At 48.7% G+C, this 17500-nt stretch overlaps 1 protein-coding gene across 1 annotated transcript in view; it reads right to left on the reverse strand.

The window, feature by feature from the left end:
• The window catches only part of afap1 (actin filament associated protein 1), a gene marked incomplete at its 5' end in the record, with an annotated part of 32447 nt that overhangs the window by 2618 nt on the left and 12329 nt on the right, over window positions 1–17500 (reverse strand). The window contains 14 exon segments of the mRNA XM_080544143.1: window positions 242–387; window positions 1102–1148; window positions 1151–1231; window positions 1234–1285; window positions 1287–1313; window positions 1577–1674; window positions 1677–1748; window positions 5962–6037; window positions 7027–7056; window positions 7059–7097; window positions 7099–7110; window positions 13929–14108; window positions 14421–14632; window positions 15000–15108. Coding sequence (XP_080400269.1) covers window positions 242–387; window positions 1102–1148; window positions 1151–1231; window positions 1234–1285; window positions 1287–1313; window positions 1577–1674; window positions 1677–1748; window positions 5962–6037; window positions 7027–7056; window positions 7059–7097; window positions 7099–7110; window positions 13929–14108; window positions 14421–14632; window positions 15000–15108 — 1181 coding nt within the window.

The raw sequence follows: 17500 nt of genomic DNA on the forward strand, positions 1-17500 counted from the left end.
CCTGTAGTGTGTCCATGTATACACAGGTTCGACAGTAACGCTTTTTTACTTGCCCGGAGCAAGTAAAACGTTTGTTTGCGCGAGCCCAACGACGCTGCTAGATCCTGGATATGTTTACCTGTGTGCAGGTAACCTGTTGCTCCGGGCAAGTAAAAAAGCGTTACTGTCAAACCCTGATACAGTATGTATATGTCCTGTAGTGTGTAGAGCAGCTTCCTCTCCAGACAGGAAGTGACCTCACCAGAAGGACTGCTTGGCCAGCTGGATGACGTTGGCGGTGGTCTCCACGTCGATGTAGTCGTAGTGCAGGGCGGCGGGGTCCGTGGTGGAGCCCGTCTCGGCCAGGAGGACGCCCAGCCAGCGACCCAGACTCTCCGAGGAGGAGGCCTGGACGGAGGGATGGAAGGAAGGAAGGAAGGAAGGAAGAGAACAGACAGGGTTAGGAGAGGGATCCAGAACGCTGATGTTCATTCCCAAATCACTCAATCAACTATTATCCCTTGAACTCAAACCTTTTTTTTTGGGGCTGCATTAGCTTGTTTTAGTCTTTTCTTTGTTTTCATTTTATTGGACAGATATAGTGAAGACAGACAGGAAAGTAAGGAGAGAGGACATGTCAGCAGGGGCTGATTGGAAGCCATGCCGACATATGTATGCAGTGTAGACAGCGGCTACACTAGACCACTAGACCACTGGACCACCGCAGGCCACCAGCTGGTTTTAGGAGTGTCATCGCAAAGGAGTGAACACTGTCCTACGTGACTCCAGACATTTCAGTGTTGGTTACTTATCAACACCAGACATTTCAGTGTTGGATTCATATTTTTTTTATGAATCCAACAAAACACAGATGAGCCTTGACTCAGAGTTCAAAATTCACTTTTTTTGGGAAAACTAAGAAAACTGTCTGCAGAATGCTGTTTGTTAAGGATACCCATCACATAATACACTGTTTGGGGACTATTACTGTTAATAAAAATTGCAGATAGGAGGTTTTGAAGTTTGTGTTTTCCGTTTTGAAAGTTTGCAGATAGGAGTTTTGCGTTTCGGCCATCGATATAATATATACAGGAGACGTATACATAGATGAGTGTTGTTTACCTCCAGTACCGCCACCTCCTGGCCGTTGCGGAGCAGGCGGAAGGCGAAGGGTGTTTGGAGTCCAGCCCGGGGCTGACCTCACAGCCTCGCAGCGGCAGGGACGCCATGTGGGTCTTCAGGTCGGCCCGGGCCTGTGCAGCAGCAGCTGGTTGTCCTTCAGACGACACCAGCGCTCACGCCAACGGGTTATTGGACAGCACGTGCAGGTAGCCCTGTCAATCACATCGAAACCGACCAATCACAATCAAAGAGAGACACCGGAATTTCAGCCTAGTTGCCCTTCTGTTGAAGGAAACAAACCCTGTTTCGAAATACTTTTTTTTTACCGTTAGTTAACTCATAACAGAGCACACACATCTCTGGAGACAGTGCAGTACGTACATTAGACTGATCCTCTTATCCTCCAGGTGTTAGTCAGGCACCCCCTAGTGTTAGTCAGGTGTTAGTCAGGCCCCCCACGGTTGTCTCTCTTACCGCAGGTGGGCACGTCCTCCTCGGCTGACGAGGTCTGCTCGTCCGTGGACGGCTTCTTCTTTCCCAGGCCGATGATCTTGGTGATCTTCTTGCCCGCCCTTTCCCCACCGTGCCCCCCTTCTCCTTCTCCTTCTCCTTCTCCTTCCTCTTCTCCTTGTTCTTCTTTCCTTTCCCTGAGAGAGAGAGAGAGAGAGAGAGACAGAGAGAGAGAGAGAGAGAGAGAGTGGGAGGGGAGACAGAGAGAGAGAGAGAGAGAGAGAGAGAGAGGGGAGAGAGAGATAGAGAGAGAGAGGGGGAGAGAGAGAGAGAGAAAGAGAGAGAGAGAGAGAGAAAGAGAGAGATGGAGAGAGGGGGGAGAGAGAGACAGACAGAGAGAGAGAGACAGAGAGAGAGACAGAGAGAGACAGAGAGAGACAGAGAGAGTGTCAGAAATATTACAATATTTACAAAATGAACAGACATGCTCACAAAGCCTAATAGGCCTAGTGATTCAAGTCCATTAGACCTCATCAGTCCCAGCGCCTAACTAAGAGAGAGAGAGAGAGAGAGAGAGAGAGAGAGAGGCCTGACTGACTGACAGAGCAATGACAGTGCACATTCTCCTGTGAATACCACGAAAGTGGTCTTAAAGCCAGGTCTTAAACCAATGTCTCTCCATGTGTCTGAGGAGAAAAACTGCTGCAGCCTCTCTCCTCCTTCTCTCTCTCCCCTTCTCTCTCTCTCTCTTTCCCTCTCTCTCTCTCTCCCCCTCCTCTCCCTTCTCTCTCTCTCTCTCCCTCTCTGTCCCTCTCTCTCTGTCTCTCTGTCCCTCTCTCTCTCTCTCTCCCTCTCCCTCTCTCCCTCTGTCTCTCTGTCTCTCTCTCTCTCCCTCTCCCTCTCTCCCTCTCTCTCTCCCCGAGATTGTTTGGATAGTGTGGTCTGTGGTGGGCAGAGAGGGTTTGGTAGACGAGCTCCACTGTCAGGACACAGGAACCCAGAAGAGACGAGGAGCCACAGACACAGAGGACGACAAACACGGGACGTCACCCCGCCGGAGAGAAAGAAAATATTCAAACGCGTGTGTGTGTGTGTGTGAGAGAGTGTGTGTGTGAGAGTGTGTGTGGGAGCGCAGGGGCCTGTGTGTAGCCACAGTGTATGTTACTGTTTACAATGGGGAAAAAAGTGTTGTTTGAAATGTTGATATATTATGAGAAAAGCGACGGTTAATTTGACACAATTATGTCACAAAGAGAGTTCCCAGAGTTCCCAGCGTCTGTTGTGAGCGAGACACAGGAGCGGTGGGGTTAGACAGAAGAAGAGAGGTTTTCAGAGGCGGGGGGGGGGGGTGAATTAAACATTCCCGGCGAGTTGATGTCATCATCGTGAGACGGGTGACGCTCAGAGTCTGGAACGCTGCTGCCCAGACCAGATGACACACACGCACACACACATACACACACACACACACACACACACACACACACACACACACACACACACACACACACGCACACACACACACACACGCACACACACACACACACACACACACACGCACACACACACGCACGTACATCAAAGCCTCCACATGAGTCGATGATCAGATGCTGTTACACTGATTATATCGACTGTGGCGAGCGATTTAATTAACTATGGAGCCATCTCTCTCTCTCACCCTGTCCCTGCTAGGGTTTCTCTCCCTCACACACACACACACACACACACACGCACGCGCACACACACACACACACACACACGCACATGAACACACACACAGACGTAGACGCACGCACACACATGCGTACACTGCCACACACACGCACACACACACACGCACGCATACACACACGCACGCACGCGGCCCAGGCCTAAGGTGGAAACCAGACACACAGATGTGAAAGTGCTTCACTTGTTAAAAAGGAGAGAGAGAGATTATTATTATTATTTTTCCTCAAAAAGACGGAGGGAGGAAAGTTCTCTGTGATCAGGCTAATTTGATTCCGCTGAATCAGAGCCGCCATGCGTTACCCGCCCATGGAAGGAATGTCCCGAACGAGGGGGCTGATGAAGCTCAACTTTGACTTTGGTTTTTCCCTCCTCTTCATCAGAAAAGAAGTGTGTCGGTCGCTGAGGGATAAAACCGTGTGAGAGAAGTTGTGGTAGTCGCTTGGCTTGGCTTCGAGTTAGGGCGGCTAGCGGTAGCCCAGAGGTTAGAGAGGCCGGGTTAGCAATCGGAAGGAAGGTCGCCTGGTTGGTTGGTTTGATTCCCCCCGCCTCAGAGGGAGCTGCATGTTGCCCTCGAGCAAGGCACTTTAACCCCTAATTGCTCCAGGGGTGCCGACTATGGCTGAGCAAAAAAATACCACATTTCAACAATCGATTGACAAGTTGATTGCATGGCAAATAAAACATTCGCAGATTATTATTATAAGACTGCCAACATGTTGTCGTCCCTCCCACGGCCAATCGAACTTCTGAATTTCTTTCGCCTATTATAGCGCCCCTTTGGGCCAATCAGGGTCATTTCAGGAATATAAATGTCCGATCTCAACGGCAACACGCATCATCAACACCCCCGAGTTTCAGGTTTCGTCAAAATTGTCCTGTGGTGTTTGAGATATCGCTGTGTGACGTACGGACATGAGAACGGAACGTGATCCCTGGTCCCACTGTGGAGGACAACAATAGGGAGACATCGAGCTAATAGAATAGTCTGCCTGATTGGCTGGCTAACTGAAGATGTGTGTACTCTTTGTATGTGTGCCTTGGGTAAGGCACTTAGCCCTCAGTTACTCCAGGGGGAATGTCCCTGTTTTCGTAATTGTAAGTCGCTTTGGATAAAAGCGTCTGCTAAATGGCAAAATGAATTTAAAATTAATTAATTACTCTACACACTATGCAGTTTGTCTGTACCAAACTGCAGTACACCCCAATCCTCTAGAGGCGGTGGTGCTCGTAGTCAATCCTTAGGGTGATGTTGACTTGCACCGTGGCAAAATCTGACGTTGGGTAAAATCTTCTCTCCAAGTTTCAAGTTTCAAGTTGTATTTCGACGTCACATCACACAAGTGTAAGAGAGTCAAATTATTTCGGCTTCGGTTCGACAAGACAATCAGGAAATAGGCTAACGGTTAAGATTAGGATTTGGACAGGGTACGCAGGTCCTAGATCAGGGCTCATAAAGCATAACGAAGGGTGATCACTGGGTAACGTCAACGGTCCAATTACAGCGTGGCTGTCAAAAGCGGTCCAGCAGAGCAGACGCATCACACTGAGTTCATTTGGGAAAACGAGTCGTGGCCATATTTCAACAATAATCACGGTTTCACAGCTGCGATATGCAAACATGAATTACACACATGTCTATTTATCACAGCCTGATGCTGAGTTAGCGATTCCTCAACCAGGCCAGAATTTACTTTACTGCTGTTGGAATCTCCTCTCAGACACCGCGCAGGGAAAAGACTTCTATTCTGTCTCGGCTCGAATAAAAATAAAAACGAGAAAAAAAACGAAGACGACTCTGAATTCCGCGGAATCCGAACGGAGGTCTTGACAAGTTAAATGAGAACGCCAGAGAACGTTCCCTGCGGGAACGAGTCTGTCGAGCAAAACAACATCAGGTGTTCAGATAAGCATGTCTGTGTCTTCACTATGGCACTATGATTAGCATCCCGGGGGGGAAGGGGGGGTTTGAGAAGCTAATAAACATTGACAACGTTGCACATCCTTTCTCGTAGCCGCCCTCTCTCTCTCTCCACCCACACGCCAGTCTTCGGTCTCAGGAAAACAGACCGCTGGCCAGTGTCAGAGAGAGAGAGAGAGACAGAGAGAGAGAGAGAGACAGAGAGAGAGAGAGAGAGACAGAGAGAGAGAGAGAGAGAGACAAGAGAGAGAGAGAGAGAGAGAGAGAGAGAGAGAGAGAGAGAGAGAGAGAGAGAGAGAGAGAGCACAGATAGGTTTCTGGGACCAAAACATTATAAATCTCGAGCTCGTTATTGCTGACAGTTTCATATATATATTCCATATTCATATAACTTTTCAAAGAGGGGACAATAAAGAAGTTGAAGGGGGAAGCCCAAATGGAGAGGAGCTTCTTTCTTTCCAAACCATCATGCAGCGTTTGGGCTCCCACTCAAATGACCAGTCTGCCTCCAGTAGGGAGGGACGGACGGACGGACGGACGGACGGACGGACACCCTCGCTGGTCTCATTTACATTTACATTTTTGGCATTTAGCAGACGCCTTATTCCAAAGCGACTTACAATCGATACATTCGACTAAGCGAAGTGAATCATCAATTCACCAGTCGTAGCAGGAAGAGTAATTCTAGCACAGGCCAGGGGCCATTGGCAGTCGTCGTGATAGAAGAAGAAAGAAAGTTTTTTCTTTCGTTTTTTTCTCACCTTGGTCCTTGCAGTCGGCGTGTCCGTTCTCGTGGGGGACGTCACCGTCCGAGCTCGGCCTATCACACGACACTTTCTGTGGGAGGAGAAAAGTTCAATGTTCGGCTCTAATGGCTTTTAGCAATTATAACACACATAGAGAGAGACGATACACAGACACATAGTGAATATACTGTACACACACACACTCTCCCTCGTTGGACTGTACCCAGTGAACAGAGTCTCTGAGAGCATCTGCAACATGTTATGGGTGAATAATTAGGCTGAGGCTTCTGTGTACGATGCCAACGAGGGAGCGGTTTGTCATTAAAAGACCCGTCTGATCTGCCTCATTTTCCACCGCGCACACACACACACGCACACACACACACACACACACACACACACACACAGACACAGACACAGACACAGACACAGACACAGACCACACACACACACACATGCACACATGCACACATGCACACAGACACAACCACACACACACACAAACACAGCACGCACGCACACACTCACACACACACATAAACATAGACATACACAGACACAGACACACAGACAGACACAGACACACACAGACACGCACGCACGCACACACACACACACACACGCACACAGTTTCTTTACGGTAAAGCTTGGGCAATTACAGTTTACCTGTTTTCTTCATGCCTGTACTTCCATTATGAAATCCAATACACTCTCTCTCTCTCTCTCTCCCCTGCTGCCTCCCCCTGCCTCCCCCTGCTCTCTGCCTCCTGTGCCACAGCTGTAATGAAGTGCTGTTTGGCAGAGAGTCACACCGCTTTACTGCCATGTGCTGCTGCCTGCTGCCATTAGGGCAGGAGAGGAGGCCCCTGTGGGCCGTCTGCAGAGTGTGTGTGTGTGTGTGTGTGTGTGTGTGTGTGTGTGTGTGTGTGTGTGCGTGTGTGTGTGTGCGCGTGTGTGTTTGTGTGTTTGTGGGTGTGTGTCTGTGTGTGTGCGTACGTACGTGCGTGCATGAGTGTGTGTGTGTGTGTGTGTGTGTGTGTGTGGGCCACCCACCGCGTAAAGCCCGCGTGCGTTCTTTACCTTCTCCAGCTCGGCCTTGTGTACCGGGGACCCGAGCCCGGACCTCCGTCAGAGTCCACGTGACAGCACACGGTCCCTCATCACCTACGGACACACACACAAACACTCATCAGCTACACACACACACACACACTCATCACCTACACACACAAACACACTCATCACCTACACACACACACACACAAACACACTCATCACCTACACACACACACACACACAAACACACTCATCACCTACACACACAAACACACTCATCACCTACACACACACACACACACACACACTCATCACCTACACACACACACACACACACAAAAACACACCGTCCAAGGGGGTGCATCTTTGATGTGACTAGGGTGATGTGAGTATTCCATCAACGTCGCTAAAGGAACATCCAGGCTTATTTTGGTATTTTTGACAAGTCTCATTAAAGAAATAAGCACCGATATTTCTCTCACGAGACTTGTCAGAAGAATAAGCCTGGATTTTCCTTCAGCGACGTCGATGGAATAGTCCCCAGAGCTTCAAAGCGACGGACTGACAGAAACAATGATGAGGTAAGCCAAACTGTTTTTTGTTTTTTTATTATTCACCTATTCTCACCCCTAAAACGATACCTTCCATCTTGTCATGCTACAGTGTAATGCAGTTCAGCGGGGTCATACAGTTCGCAACACATAAAAGGAAGCAGGGCTGAGGGTAAGAGGGTAAGGAGGGGAGAGGGGAGGTGGTGACCGCATGCCTGGTACACACATTACCGTACCGACCTTTTAACTACACCGAGATGGAAGTGCTTGTGTTAGGCAGACACACAGCAGCAGGCCCCAACCCCAATGAGATATCCATACGCTGCCCGTGTGACGTAAGAGGGCACCGGTACAACAGACCATGAATGACCCTCCATGACCCTGCGGGTTACCCCTGGCAACCCCACCACAACCCTCCTCCTCTGGCGAAACATAACAGATGAGCCGTGAACTGAAGTGACTGATGATGCTAAACTAGGCTAACACGACTTCTGTGATTTCGGTGTAAACTACTGTTTACTCACAGACACACAGCCCCTCCCTCCTCCACCTCACAGACACACACACACACACACACACACACACACACACACACAAACCCCGAAACCCATCCGTCCCCCTGTTGTCGAGTTCTTCTCAGCGTCTCTCGCTCACCACAGCTCATTGGTTTTGGCTGGAGGAGAACATAATTGGCCTTGCAGGGAAATTACAGGCTGTGGCTCCGCGGGTTTTGGCGCGCTGCAGCGGTGCGAGGCGTTTTGGGGAGAGACATTAACTCAACGTCTATCTTCCTTCTTCAGGGACGGAGGCTTAATCTCACACCGGCTCACCATGCGCATCATCATCAGCGGTGCGGGTTTTGAGTCTGGTTGGTTTTTCAACGGGGGTATTATTTCTTTTTAATCTGTTGTTTGTTAGCCTACTCATTATTTTTTTTTAAATGATGAGTCGTTGAAACAAAGAGTGAGACATCATAGCTGACTGAAGACATGAAAGAGGTGAGCGGTTTTTGACGAGCGGCATTGCTGCGTCTGTACGAAAACAACGTGATTTGGGTTCGAGGTGACAAGACCAAGACGAGTCATAGGTGTTGCAAAACTCCTGTAGGTTTGGGAAGCTTTCCGATCATTTCCAAAGTTTCCATATTGAAACCCATAGGGAAACTTGGGAAATTACCGGAAGGTTTCCCAAACTTACGGGAATTGTGCAACCCTACTTCTCATACATCCGCGCGTACTCGACATATACGACGTGTATGAGATGGCTTGAAATGTCAAATACCGTAGTACACACTCAGACACACACAAGAGCAGGAGGAGGAGGAGGACATGGTTGTCATCTCAACAATGTGGCCCCGCTGAGAAATGTTGTGGAAGCATCTCAGGCCACATAGTACTAGTAGTACTACATAGTATGACTATGACTATGGTCAAACACAGTGAGATGTTCCTTAGCAACACACAGTGGCTGTAGTGTCAGTGTAGCTTTAACAAGGCAACACAGTGTGAGCAGCCAGACACACACACACACACACAGACCCATGTATGTAGGCAGGCAGGCAATAAGCTATGACAGAGACACCATTGACTCTCACCAGGCCAGCTTGAAGAAACACTGAGATAGGTTCCCCAGAGAGAGAGAGAGAGTAGAGAGAGAGGGAGAGTAGAGAGAGAGGGAGAGTAGAGAGAGTAGAGAGTAGAGAGAGGGTAGAGAGAGAGAGAGTAGAGAGAGAGTAGAGAGAGAGAGAGAGAGAGTAGAGAGAGAGAGAGAGTAGAGAGAGAGAGAGTAGAGAGAGAGGGAGAGAGAGTAGAGAGAGAGAGGGAGAGAGAGAGAGAGTAGAGAGAGAGATAGTAGAGAGAGAGAGAGAGTAGAGAGAGAGAGAGAGTAGAGAGAGAGAGAGTAGAGAGAGAGAGGGAGAGAGAGTAGAGAGAGAGAGGGAGAGAGAGAGAGTAGAGAGAGAGATAGTAGAGAGAGAGAGAGAGTAGAGAGAGAGAGGGAGGAGAGAGAGAGAGTAGAGAGAGAAAGAGTAGAGAGAGAGAGGGAGGAGAGAGAGAGAGAGAGAGAGCACAGGCTTACTTAGTCACCCAGTAGAGGGGAAGAAAACCAGGTCACATTGAAGAGTAGCGCTAGTAATAAAGAAGGGATGAGGTAAGGGAAGAAGGAGACAAAGAGAGGGAGAAAGAGAGAGAGAGAGAGAGACAGAGAGAGATACAGAGAGAGAGAGAGAGACAGAGAGAGAGAGATACAGAGAGAGAGAGAGAGAGAGAGAGAGAGAGAGAGAGAGAGAGAGAGAGGGGGGGGGGGGCAAAGGAAAGAAACACAAGAGAGACCAAAAAAAGTGCTGGAAAGGATTAGAAAGGATGAAGTTAGAACACAATATAGACATTTGGGTTCCATAAACAGTTCATTAGCACACAACGTCTGGATTTGCCATAAAGCTTTGGAAGCCCCTGAAGGGGTTCTCTGCTCTCCACTCCCTTCGCTAAGCTAACGTAGTCTTACATACATGGTTCATCACGGGGACATGCTATTGGACCGTCATCAGAGGGACATGCTAGCTAGGGTAGATTCGTCTGATTTCCACGATTCCGTCTTTAATGTGAAACGCAAGAGTGATTACCATTGAAGCTCTTACAACTCTGGGCTTAAAGAGAGGGAGAGGGAGAGAATGAGAGAGAGAGAGAGAGAGAGAGAGAGGGAGGGGGGGGAGAGAGGGGGAGAGAGAGAGAGAGAGAGAGAGAGAGAGAGAGAGAGAGAGAGAGAGAGAGAGAGAAAGAGACAGAACGAGAGAGAAAGACAGAGAGAGAGTGAGAGTGAGAGAAAGAGGCAGCGAATGAGAGAGAGAGAGAATGAGAGAGAGAGAGAGAGAGAGAAAGAAACAGAAAATGAGAGAGAGAGAGAGAGAAAGAAACAGAAAACGAGAAAGAGAGAGAGAGAGAGAGAAGGCTCTTTTTTATTTTATTCAGGAGTCCTAGCAACCCCAACATCCAAACACTCTCCACAACTCTAATCTTTTTGGCTCGGGCGTTGCACTCAAACACCCTCCGGGCATAATGTGTCTGGAGCTGGCCAGGGGAATGTCTCCCTCACTGTAGCCTTAATGATGTGAGGGGAACATATGTGTGCGCTGCATGCTAGGCCCCGCCGTTCTGGTGCCGCCCGCCAAGGCTAGTAGGCCCTAATTGTGAAGCGGGCGTCGCTAAGTATGCTAAGTATCAATAAACTAATCTAAGACAGGGAATTTGTTTGGAGTGAGGGTGTGGTTTGGGGGGGGGGGGGTTTATCCCCTCCACTGTAACATATTATTGTTTCCATGTGTTTTCAATACACAAGACACCTGTCCAAATAGGCATCGATATCCCCGGGTCCCTCCAAGGCAGTAATTACTGATGTTGTTGCTCTAAGTTCGCTTTTTTCACCGTTTGTATATTTGCGCACCCGGCTTTGGCGAGTACCTCCGCACTAACCGACCGTGTTTCCCCCCGCGAGCCTATCAATAAACAACTCCTAATTACCATGTGGAACGAGTGATAAAAATCAGAACAAAAATGTCAGGCTGTGTTTTGCTTTTTTTTGTTTTCAATGTTTTCACTGCGGGTCTAACCGTGCCTTGTGTGTAAGCCGGTCTCTCCGTAAAACACACAAGAGTTGAAAACGGCAAAATACGACTCTCTGTTGTTTCCATCCATCTGTTGTTTCCAGAGGGAGAGAGAGAGAGAGAGAGAGAGAGAGAAAGAGAGAGAGAGAGAGAGAGAGAGAGAGAGAGAGAGAGAGAGAGAGAGAGAGAGAGAGAGAAGGAGGAATCTTAAAATAGGTTCGAGGATAAATAATTGTTTCCAAGGGAGGCTTCTCTGGAGAGCTAGGGGAGGTAGAGGTGAGGGGGAGGGAGAGAGGAGGGGTGGGGGGACTTCTTCGTCTCTTTGAATTTGACCCCAAAACATGACCTTGCCGATTGTGATTGAAATAGAATAGCTCCCGACACGCTGGTAATAACAAACTGGCAGAGAGGAGATGAAAACTAAAAAGGGAGATTCAGTGTTTGATGTCAGCGGGGTGGTGTCTGGCTTGTCGAGAGAGAGAGAGGGAGAAAGAGAGAGAGAGAGAGACAGACAGAGAGAGAGGGAGAGAGAGAGAGACAGACAGAGAGAGAGGGAGAGAGAGAGAGAGAGAGAGCGAGAGAGAGAGAGAGAGAGAGAGACAGACAGAGAGGGAGAGAGAGAGAGAGAGGTCAGAGAGAGAGAGAGGTCAGAGACAGAGAGAGATCAGAGAGAGAGAGAGGGAGAGAGAGGTCAGAGAGAGAGAGAGAGGGGTCAGAGAGAGAGAGAGAGAGGGAGAGAGGTCAGAGAGAGAGGTCAGAGAGAGAGGTTGGAGAGAGAGAGAGTGAGGTCAGAGACAGAGAGAGAGAGAGGTCTGCTGCTCACAGACACTAACCAAACATCCTGAGATCAGAGGGGAGCCGTCGGAAAACACCTGCTCAAAATAACCCTTCCTAACCCTTCCCCTGACACAATATCAGGAAAACAGACCTTCCGCCAGGAAAAGAAAGAGCGCTTTTTTCAGGACTTTCTCTCCTGAGGAAAAACAATGTCTCAATGTCCTTATCTATCGGACAGTAGGGAACCACCACGGTCAAAAACAACCCATCCGACCTGACGAGATGAAGTGAATTCTCCCCCTGTCCTGTTCCCATGCTCAACAGACGCTAATAATAAGCACGGCGGTGCTATTACCACCACGTTATGTAACACAGCTATTGAGATCATTAACACTAGAACAGCCACGGGTGGGGTCATTTGACCAAGTGAGTAAAAAACGAAGGATACCTTTGCACTCGATCGAATTTCAGGACCCTCCTTTCATGACTTTTCCTAGATGTGTGCGTTCTATCACCCGGTATCCTTACATTTTCATGAGGATAAGCTAGTAGAAAGCTATTTTGCTCGTTTTTCTGTGTAGGAGGCAGGCTAATATACAAGACGCACCAACCTAGTGGTCTTTGTGTGTAAGTAGCAGCTTCCGAGGTGGTCCGAGGTGGTCTCTTATAGTAGCGCCAGTCACTAGTCTTGTGTTAGCATCCTTGGGTTTGAGAAAGGCGCTATATAAAACCAAGTTATTATTATTATTATTATTTATTATGACCTTGAGACACTCCTCTGCTAGCTTTTCTGTGTAGGAGGCAGGCTAATTTACAAGACGGCCAACTAGTGGTCATTGTGTGTCAGTAGCAGCTTCCCGTTCTACAGATTATGGTTATTTGACCCCCTGAGGCGGCTCTTATAGTAGTATTTTTTGTAGTCCACTAAATCTAAGACTACAATTCCCTTGATGCTTAGTCACTAGGTGACATTTTTGACACAGGTGTTGTGCTTTGGCTAAATCAAGTGATGTTGGGTTTGAACCCTTAAAACCACTGCATTCACTCGTCTGTTTTATGCCTGACGAAGATCTATGACGAAAGCTTGCAATAAACAACGTTTTTTTGCACAGTGTTTGTGTGTGCGGATGCTGTTATTTTGCACTCTACTGATACTCCAGTTCCAGCACCTCAGCAAAGTTTGATAACGGATGAGCGGTGGTATTTTCACTATTTGGCTCTTATAGTAGCACCTAGTCACTATCACTGTGGTTTCATTTGACCCCCCGAGGTGGGTCTTATAGTAGCACCTAGTCACTATCACTGTGGTTTCATTTGACCCCCCCCGGAGGTGGGTCTTATAGTAGCACCTAGTCACTATCACTGTGGTTTCATTTGACCCCCCTGGGTCTTATAGTAGCACCTAGTCACCATCACTGTGGTTTCATTTGACCCCCCCCGGAGGTGGGTCTTATAGTAGCACCTAGTCACTATCACTGTGGTTTCATTTGACCCCCCTGGGTCTTATAGTAGCACCTAGTCACCATCACTGTGGTTTCATTTGACCCCCCCCGGAGGTGGGTCTTATAGTAGCACCTAGTCACTATCACTGTGGTTTCATTTGACCCCCCTGGGTCTTATAGTAGCACCTAGTCACTATCACTGTGGTTTCATTTGACCCCCCGAGGTGGGTCTTATAGTAGCACCTAGTCACTATCACTGTGGTTTCATTTGACCCCCCCCGGAGGTGGGTCTTATAGTAGCACCTAGTCACTATCACTGTGGTTTCATTTGACCCCCCTGGGTCTTATAGTAGCACCTAGTCACTATCACTGTGGTTTCATTTGCCCCCCCGAGGTGGGTCTTATAGTAGCACCTAGTCACTATCACTGTGGTTTCATCTGACCCCCCGAGGTGGGTCTTATAGTAGCACCTAGTCACTATCACTGTGGTTTCATTTGACCCCCCGAGGTGGGTCTTATAGTAGCGCCAGACAGTCACCAGTGTGTGTTCTGCGTTACCTTGAGCCACTCCTCCGCCTGCTCCTTGCTGTGCACGGCCAGGACCAGGGCGTCTGCCCCCTGGTGGACGATCTTCAGCTCGTGCTTCTTCTTCTTGCCGTCCTTGGGGATGTGAGTGATGCTGCAGCCGGACAGCACCAGCTCCATCTGGGGGGTCTGGTCCTTAGACGACTTGTAACACTGGAGGGGAGGGGGGGAGGGGAGGGGGGGTGGGAGGGAGAGAGCTGGTCAATGAACCTGTGGTGGGTTCAAACAATGTATTTTGAATATATACACGATGATGTAGATAAACGACAAGAGTGTTATGTTTTTCCCGAGAATGTGATTATTTGTGTGTGTGTGTGTGTGTGTGTGTGTGTGTGTGTGTATACTGGTATGTTCCTGTGCGTATGAGTTTGTGTTGTTTGTCAAAACAATGTATCAAAAACACATTGATTAAAAAAAAAAAGAGATGTAATAACAAAGTGATGGTTCTGGTTCTGGTTCGGTTACCAGGAGCTTGTTGTCCTTGATGACGCAGAGCAGCTTGGTCCACTGGCCGAAGCGTTTCTTGCGCAGCAGGAAGGCGCAGATGCGGGCGTCCTTCACCAGGTCCATGGAGGCCTCCTCAGAGGGCCACTGGTGACGCATCTTCTGACCCTTCCCATCCTCCTCCTCCTCGTCGTACGACTCGTAGGAGCTGCTCATGGCGTCCGAGTCGTAGTCTGGAGAGGGAGAGAGGAGGAGAGGAGGAGGAGGAGAGGGAGAGGAGAGGAGGAGTGGAGGAGGAGAGGAGGAGGAGAGAAGAAGCAATGTCAAATATGGAAGGCGATATTATCTGCTGTAAAAAAATTGAAGATTGAGGGTGTAACTGTTAGGATGCATTGTGTGTGTGTGTGTGTGTGTGTGTGTGCGTGTGTGCGTGTGTGCATATGTCTGTGTGTGAGAGACAGAGAGAGAGAGAGAGAGAGAGAGAGAGAGAGAGAGAGAGAGAGAGAGAGAGAGAGAGAGAGAGAGAGAGAGAGAGAGAGAGAGAGAGGGAGATACAAGAACATAATTATGTCTAGTGTATTTTTTAACTGCTGTGCTCACTGGAGGTGATGTACTCTGGGGCTTTCCCAGGGCTGAGGGGGACGGCCTCCTCGTAGTAACCCTCCGGGAGAGACGAGCTGGGGAGGGGGGGCGGCCCGTTGTCTGGAGGCTGGAGAGAGAGAGAGAGAGAGAGAAGAGAGAGAGAGAGAGAGAGAGAGAGAGAGAGAGAGAGAGAAGAGAGAGAGAGAGAGAGAGAGAAGAGGTCGGTAAGAAATAAGAAATGTACAGCATTGGAGAGTTACGGGGGAGAAAAGGGACATGGTCAGAGTAGTGTGTCTCCTCAGAGATATGAGAGGGAGGGAGGGAGGGAGGAAGGGAGGGCCAAACTACCGGAAGTAGTTTATCACACTTCAAAAAGGAGTCGTCCTGGGTTCTGTACGGCGACTGTCTTATCGCGGGGTCACACCCAGAGACAATGAGAGGAAGTTGTTTAGTTCCTAATGAGCGTAAAGGGGGGTCAAGGGTCACTTTGAAGTGTCACAGCACAACAGACAACAACAGTCGTTCGTCTAAAGACTTTTAGCCTGAGAAGCGAAGCGTTTCCACTGAGGAGATAACACGGTAATGAAAACAGGACACCGGCAAGAGAGAGATGGAGAGAGAGATGGAGGGAGAGAGAGAGAGAGATGGAGAGAGAGAGAGAGATGGAAGGAGAGAGAGATGGAGGAAGAGAGAGAGAAATGGAGAGAGAGAGAGAAATGGAGAGAGAGAGAGAGAGAAATGGAGGGGGAGAGAGAGGGAGAGAGAGATGGAGGAGAGGGGGGGTGACAGAACAGAAATGAACACTTCTCTGTTGTTATTGATTCCCTGTTGGAACCACACCACTGCAGTGTGCGCCTAGCAAGAATAAAAACCCGCTCCGCTGACGTGATCCGTCTTGGCCTCCACTGCACTGCAACACCGGTCTTTTGCGCTCGGCTCTTAAAATAACATAATTGCGGCGATAAAAATCAAATCTCATAATCTCGCAAAGCACGGAAATAAATGTCTTCTCATGTTGACGTTTAATGCTGCGATGTGAGCGTTACCAGAACCGGTGTGCTGCTCGGAGGAGTAAAAGGAATCGGCTTCTCGGCTGGATAGCGAAATTTCGGGTTCCTTTAACGGCTCCTTACGGGTCTGTACACTCGGCCCGGGTCTTTTAGAAAGCTTTTTTAAAGACCTAATGTTTATTATCTGACTCTGTTCCCATCTGCACTTACTCAGGGCTCTATATGTCGCATATACAGTAGGCCTACCAGTCAAAAGTTTGGACGCACGTTCCCATTCGATTGAATGGGGGAAAGTGTGTCCAAACTTTTGACCGGTACTGTACAGTATTAGTGGTCCAATATGCCAGGACAAGACAATTTCGAAAGAAGGAACTATCCGTGTTTAACCACCCCGGCTTTGCCGTAACCCTGACGACAGGGGATTATGACATTTTTTGGGGACTGAAGCCTTGTGTGTCTTTCGCAAAACAACACGAACATGAAGTGATTATGGCTGGCGACTCCGATTCACAGTCCCCACAAAATCCCCTCTCTTTTTTCTTTTCATGGAAAAAGTCCTCTCTTTTCATTCTCTAATTTCATTTTCGTTCGGTGGAAGGAGGGCTGACGTTTCTTCCTTTCCACGGCGTGGAGGATGGAGGTTTCTTCTTCTTCAAGGGGGAAAATCCACCGCGGTCGTGAAACTCCGCTCAACGTTACGGGCCATCGATCGCGGCCGGCCGCCGGCCCCGGGTGAAAAAAGGCGGCATCGCCGTGGAGATGTCCCTGTCGCCACGGCAACAGTGGAACATGTGGCTATTCATAAAAAGGGAGTGGCCTTTATTTTTTTTATTTTTTTTTTACAGTTACAGTTCTGTCAGTAAAAGTACTGTATGTGTATCCCTCTCTGTCATAAACCAAGCAGCATTTTTTTACTGGACAACCCAAAGTAGCCCCAGAGCTAAGGAGTTTAACAATTACACCAAGGATCTGGGATGTGGGTCAGTACTTTATACGGCGGCTAAGCAGGGAACCTGGTCACCCAAGTCTGTAGCACTGACGTGACTGACATCAACAAGACTTGACGAAGGCTAAACGGCCGAAACCGTTGTCCTATTAAACCACAATTTATTGCATCTGGAACTTGAGTGTGTGGCTTCTACTTCTTTTAAATGACTGAACTTCAGATTCAGAGGAAAGGCCTAACTGTAAATACACTGAACAACTGAACAGATGCATCGCATTTGCAGGGGGAGAATGACATCAGATGAACTGTAAATGTATGTGGTGAGACAGAGTAATGTTTGACTTCCAGCAGTCAGCACCCAGTGACCAGACAAACACTAACCGTTCAACGCCAAACACAGATTAATTACACAGCGTATCAGTACCGAACGCTCCCCTCCCTGTCTGCCCAACGTTCCATTAGGCCTTGTCGTGAAAACACTCCCCGTATCCCTTTTCTGCACCCTCCCTTTCTCTTTCTCTCTCTCTCTCTCTCTCTCTCTCTCTCTCTCTCTGTCTCTCTCC

This window comes from Nansenia antarctica, assembly GCF_963989245.1.
Source record: "Nansenia antarctica genome assembly, chromosome: 13".
NCBI classification, from domain to species: domain Eukaryota; kingdom Metazoa; phylum Chordata; class Actinopteri; order Argentiniformes; family Microstomatidae; genus Nansenia; species Nansenia antarctica.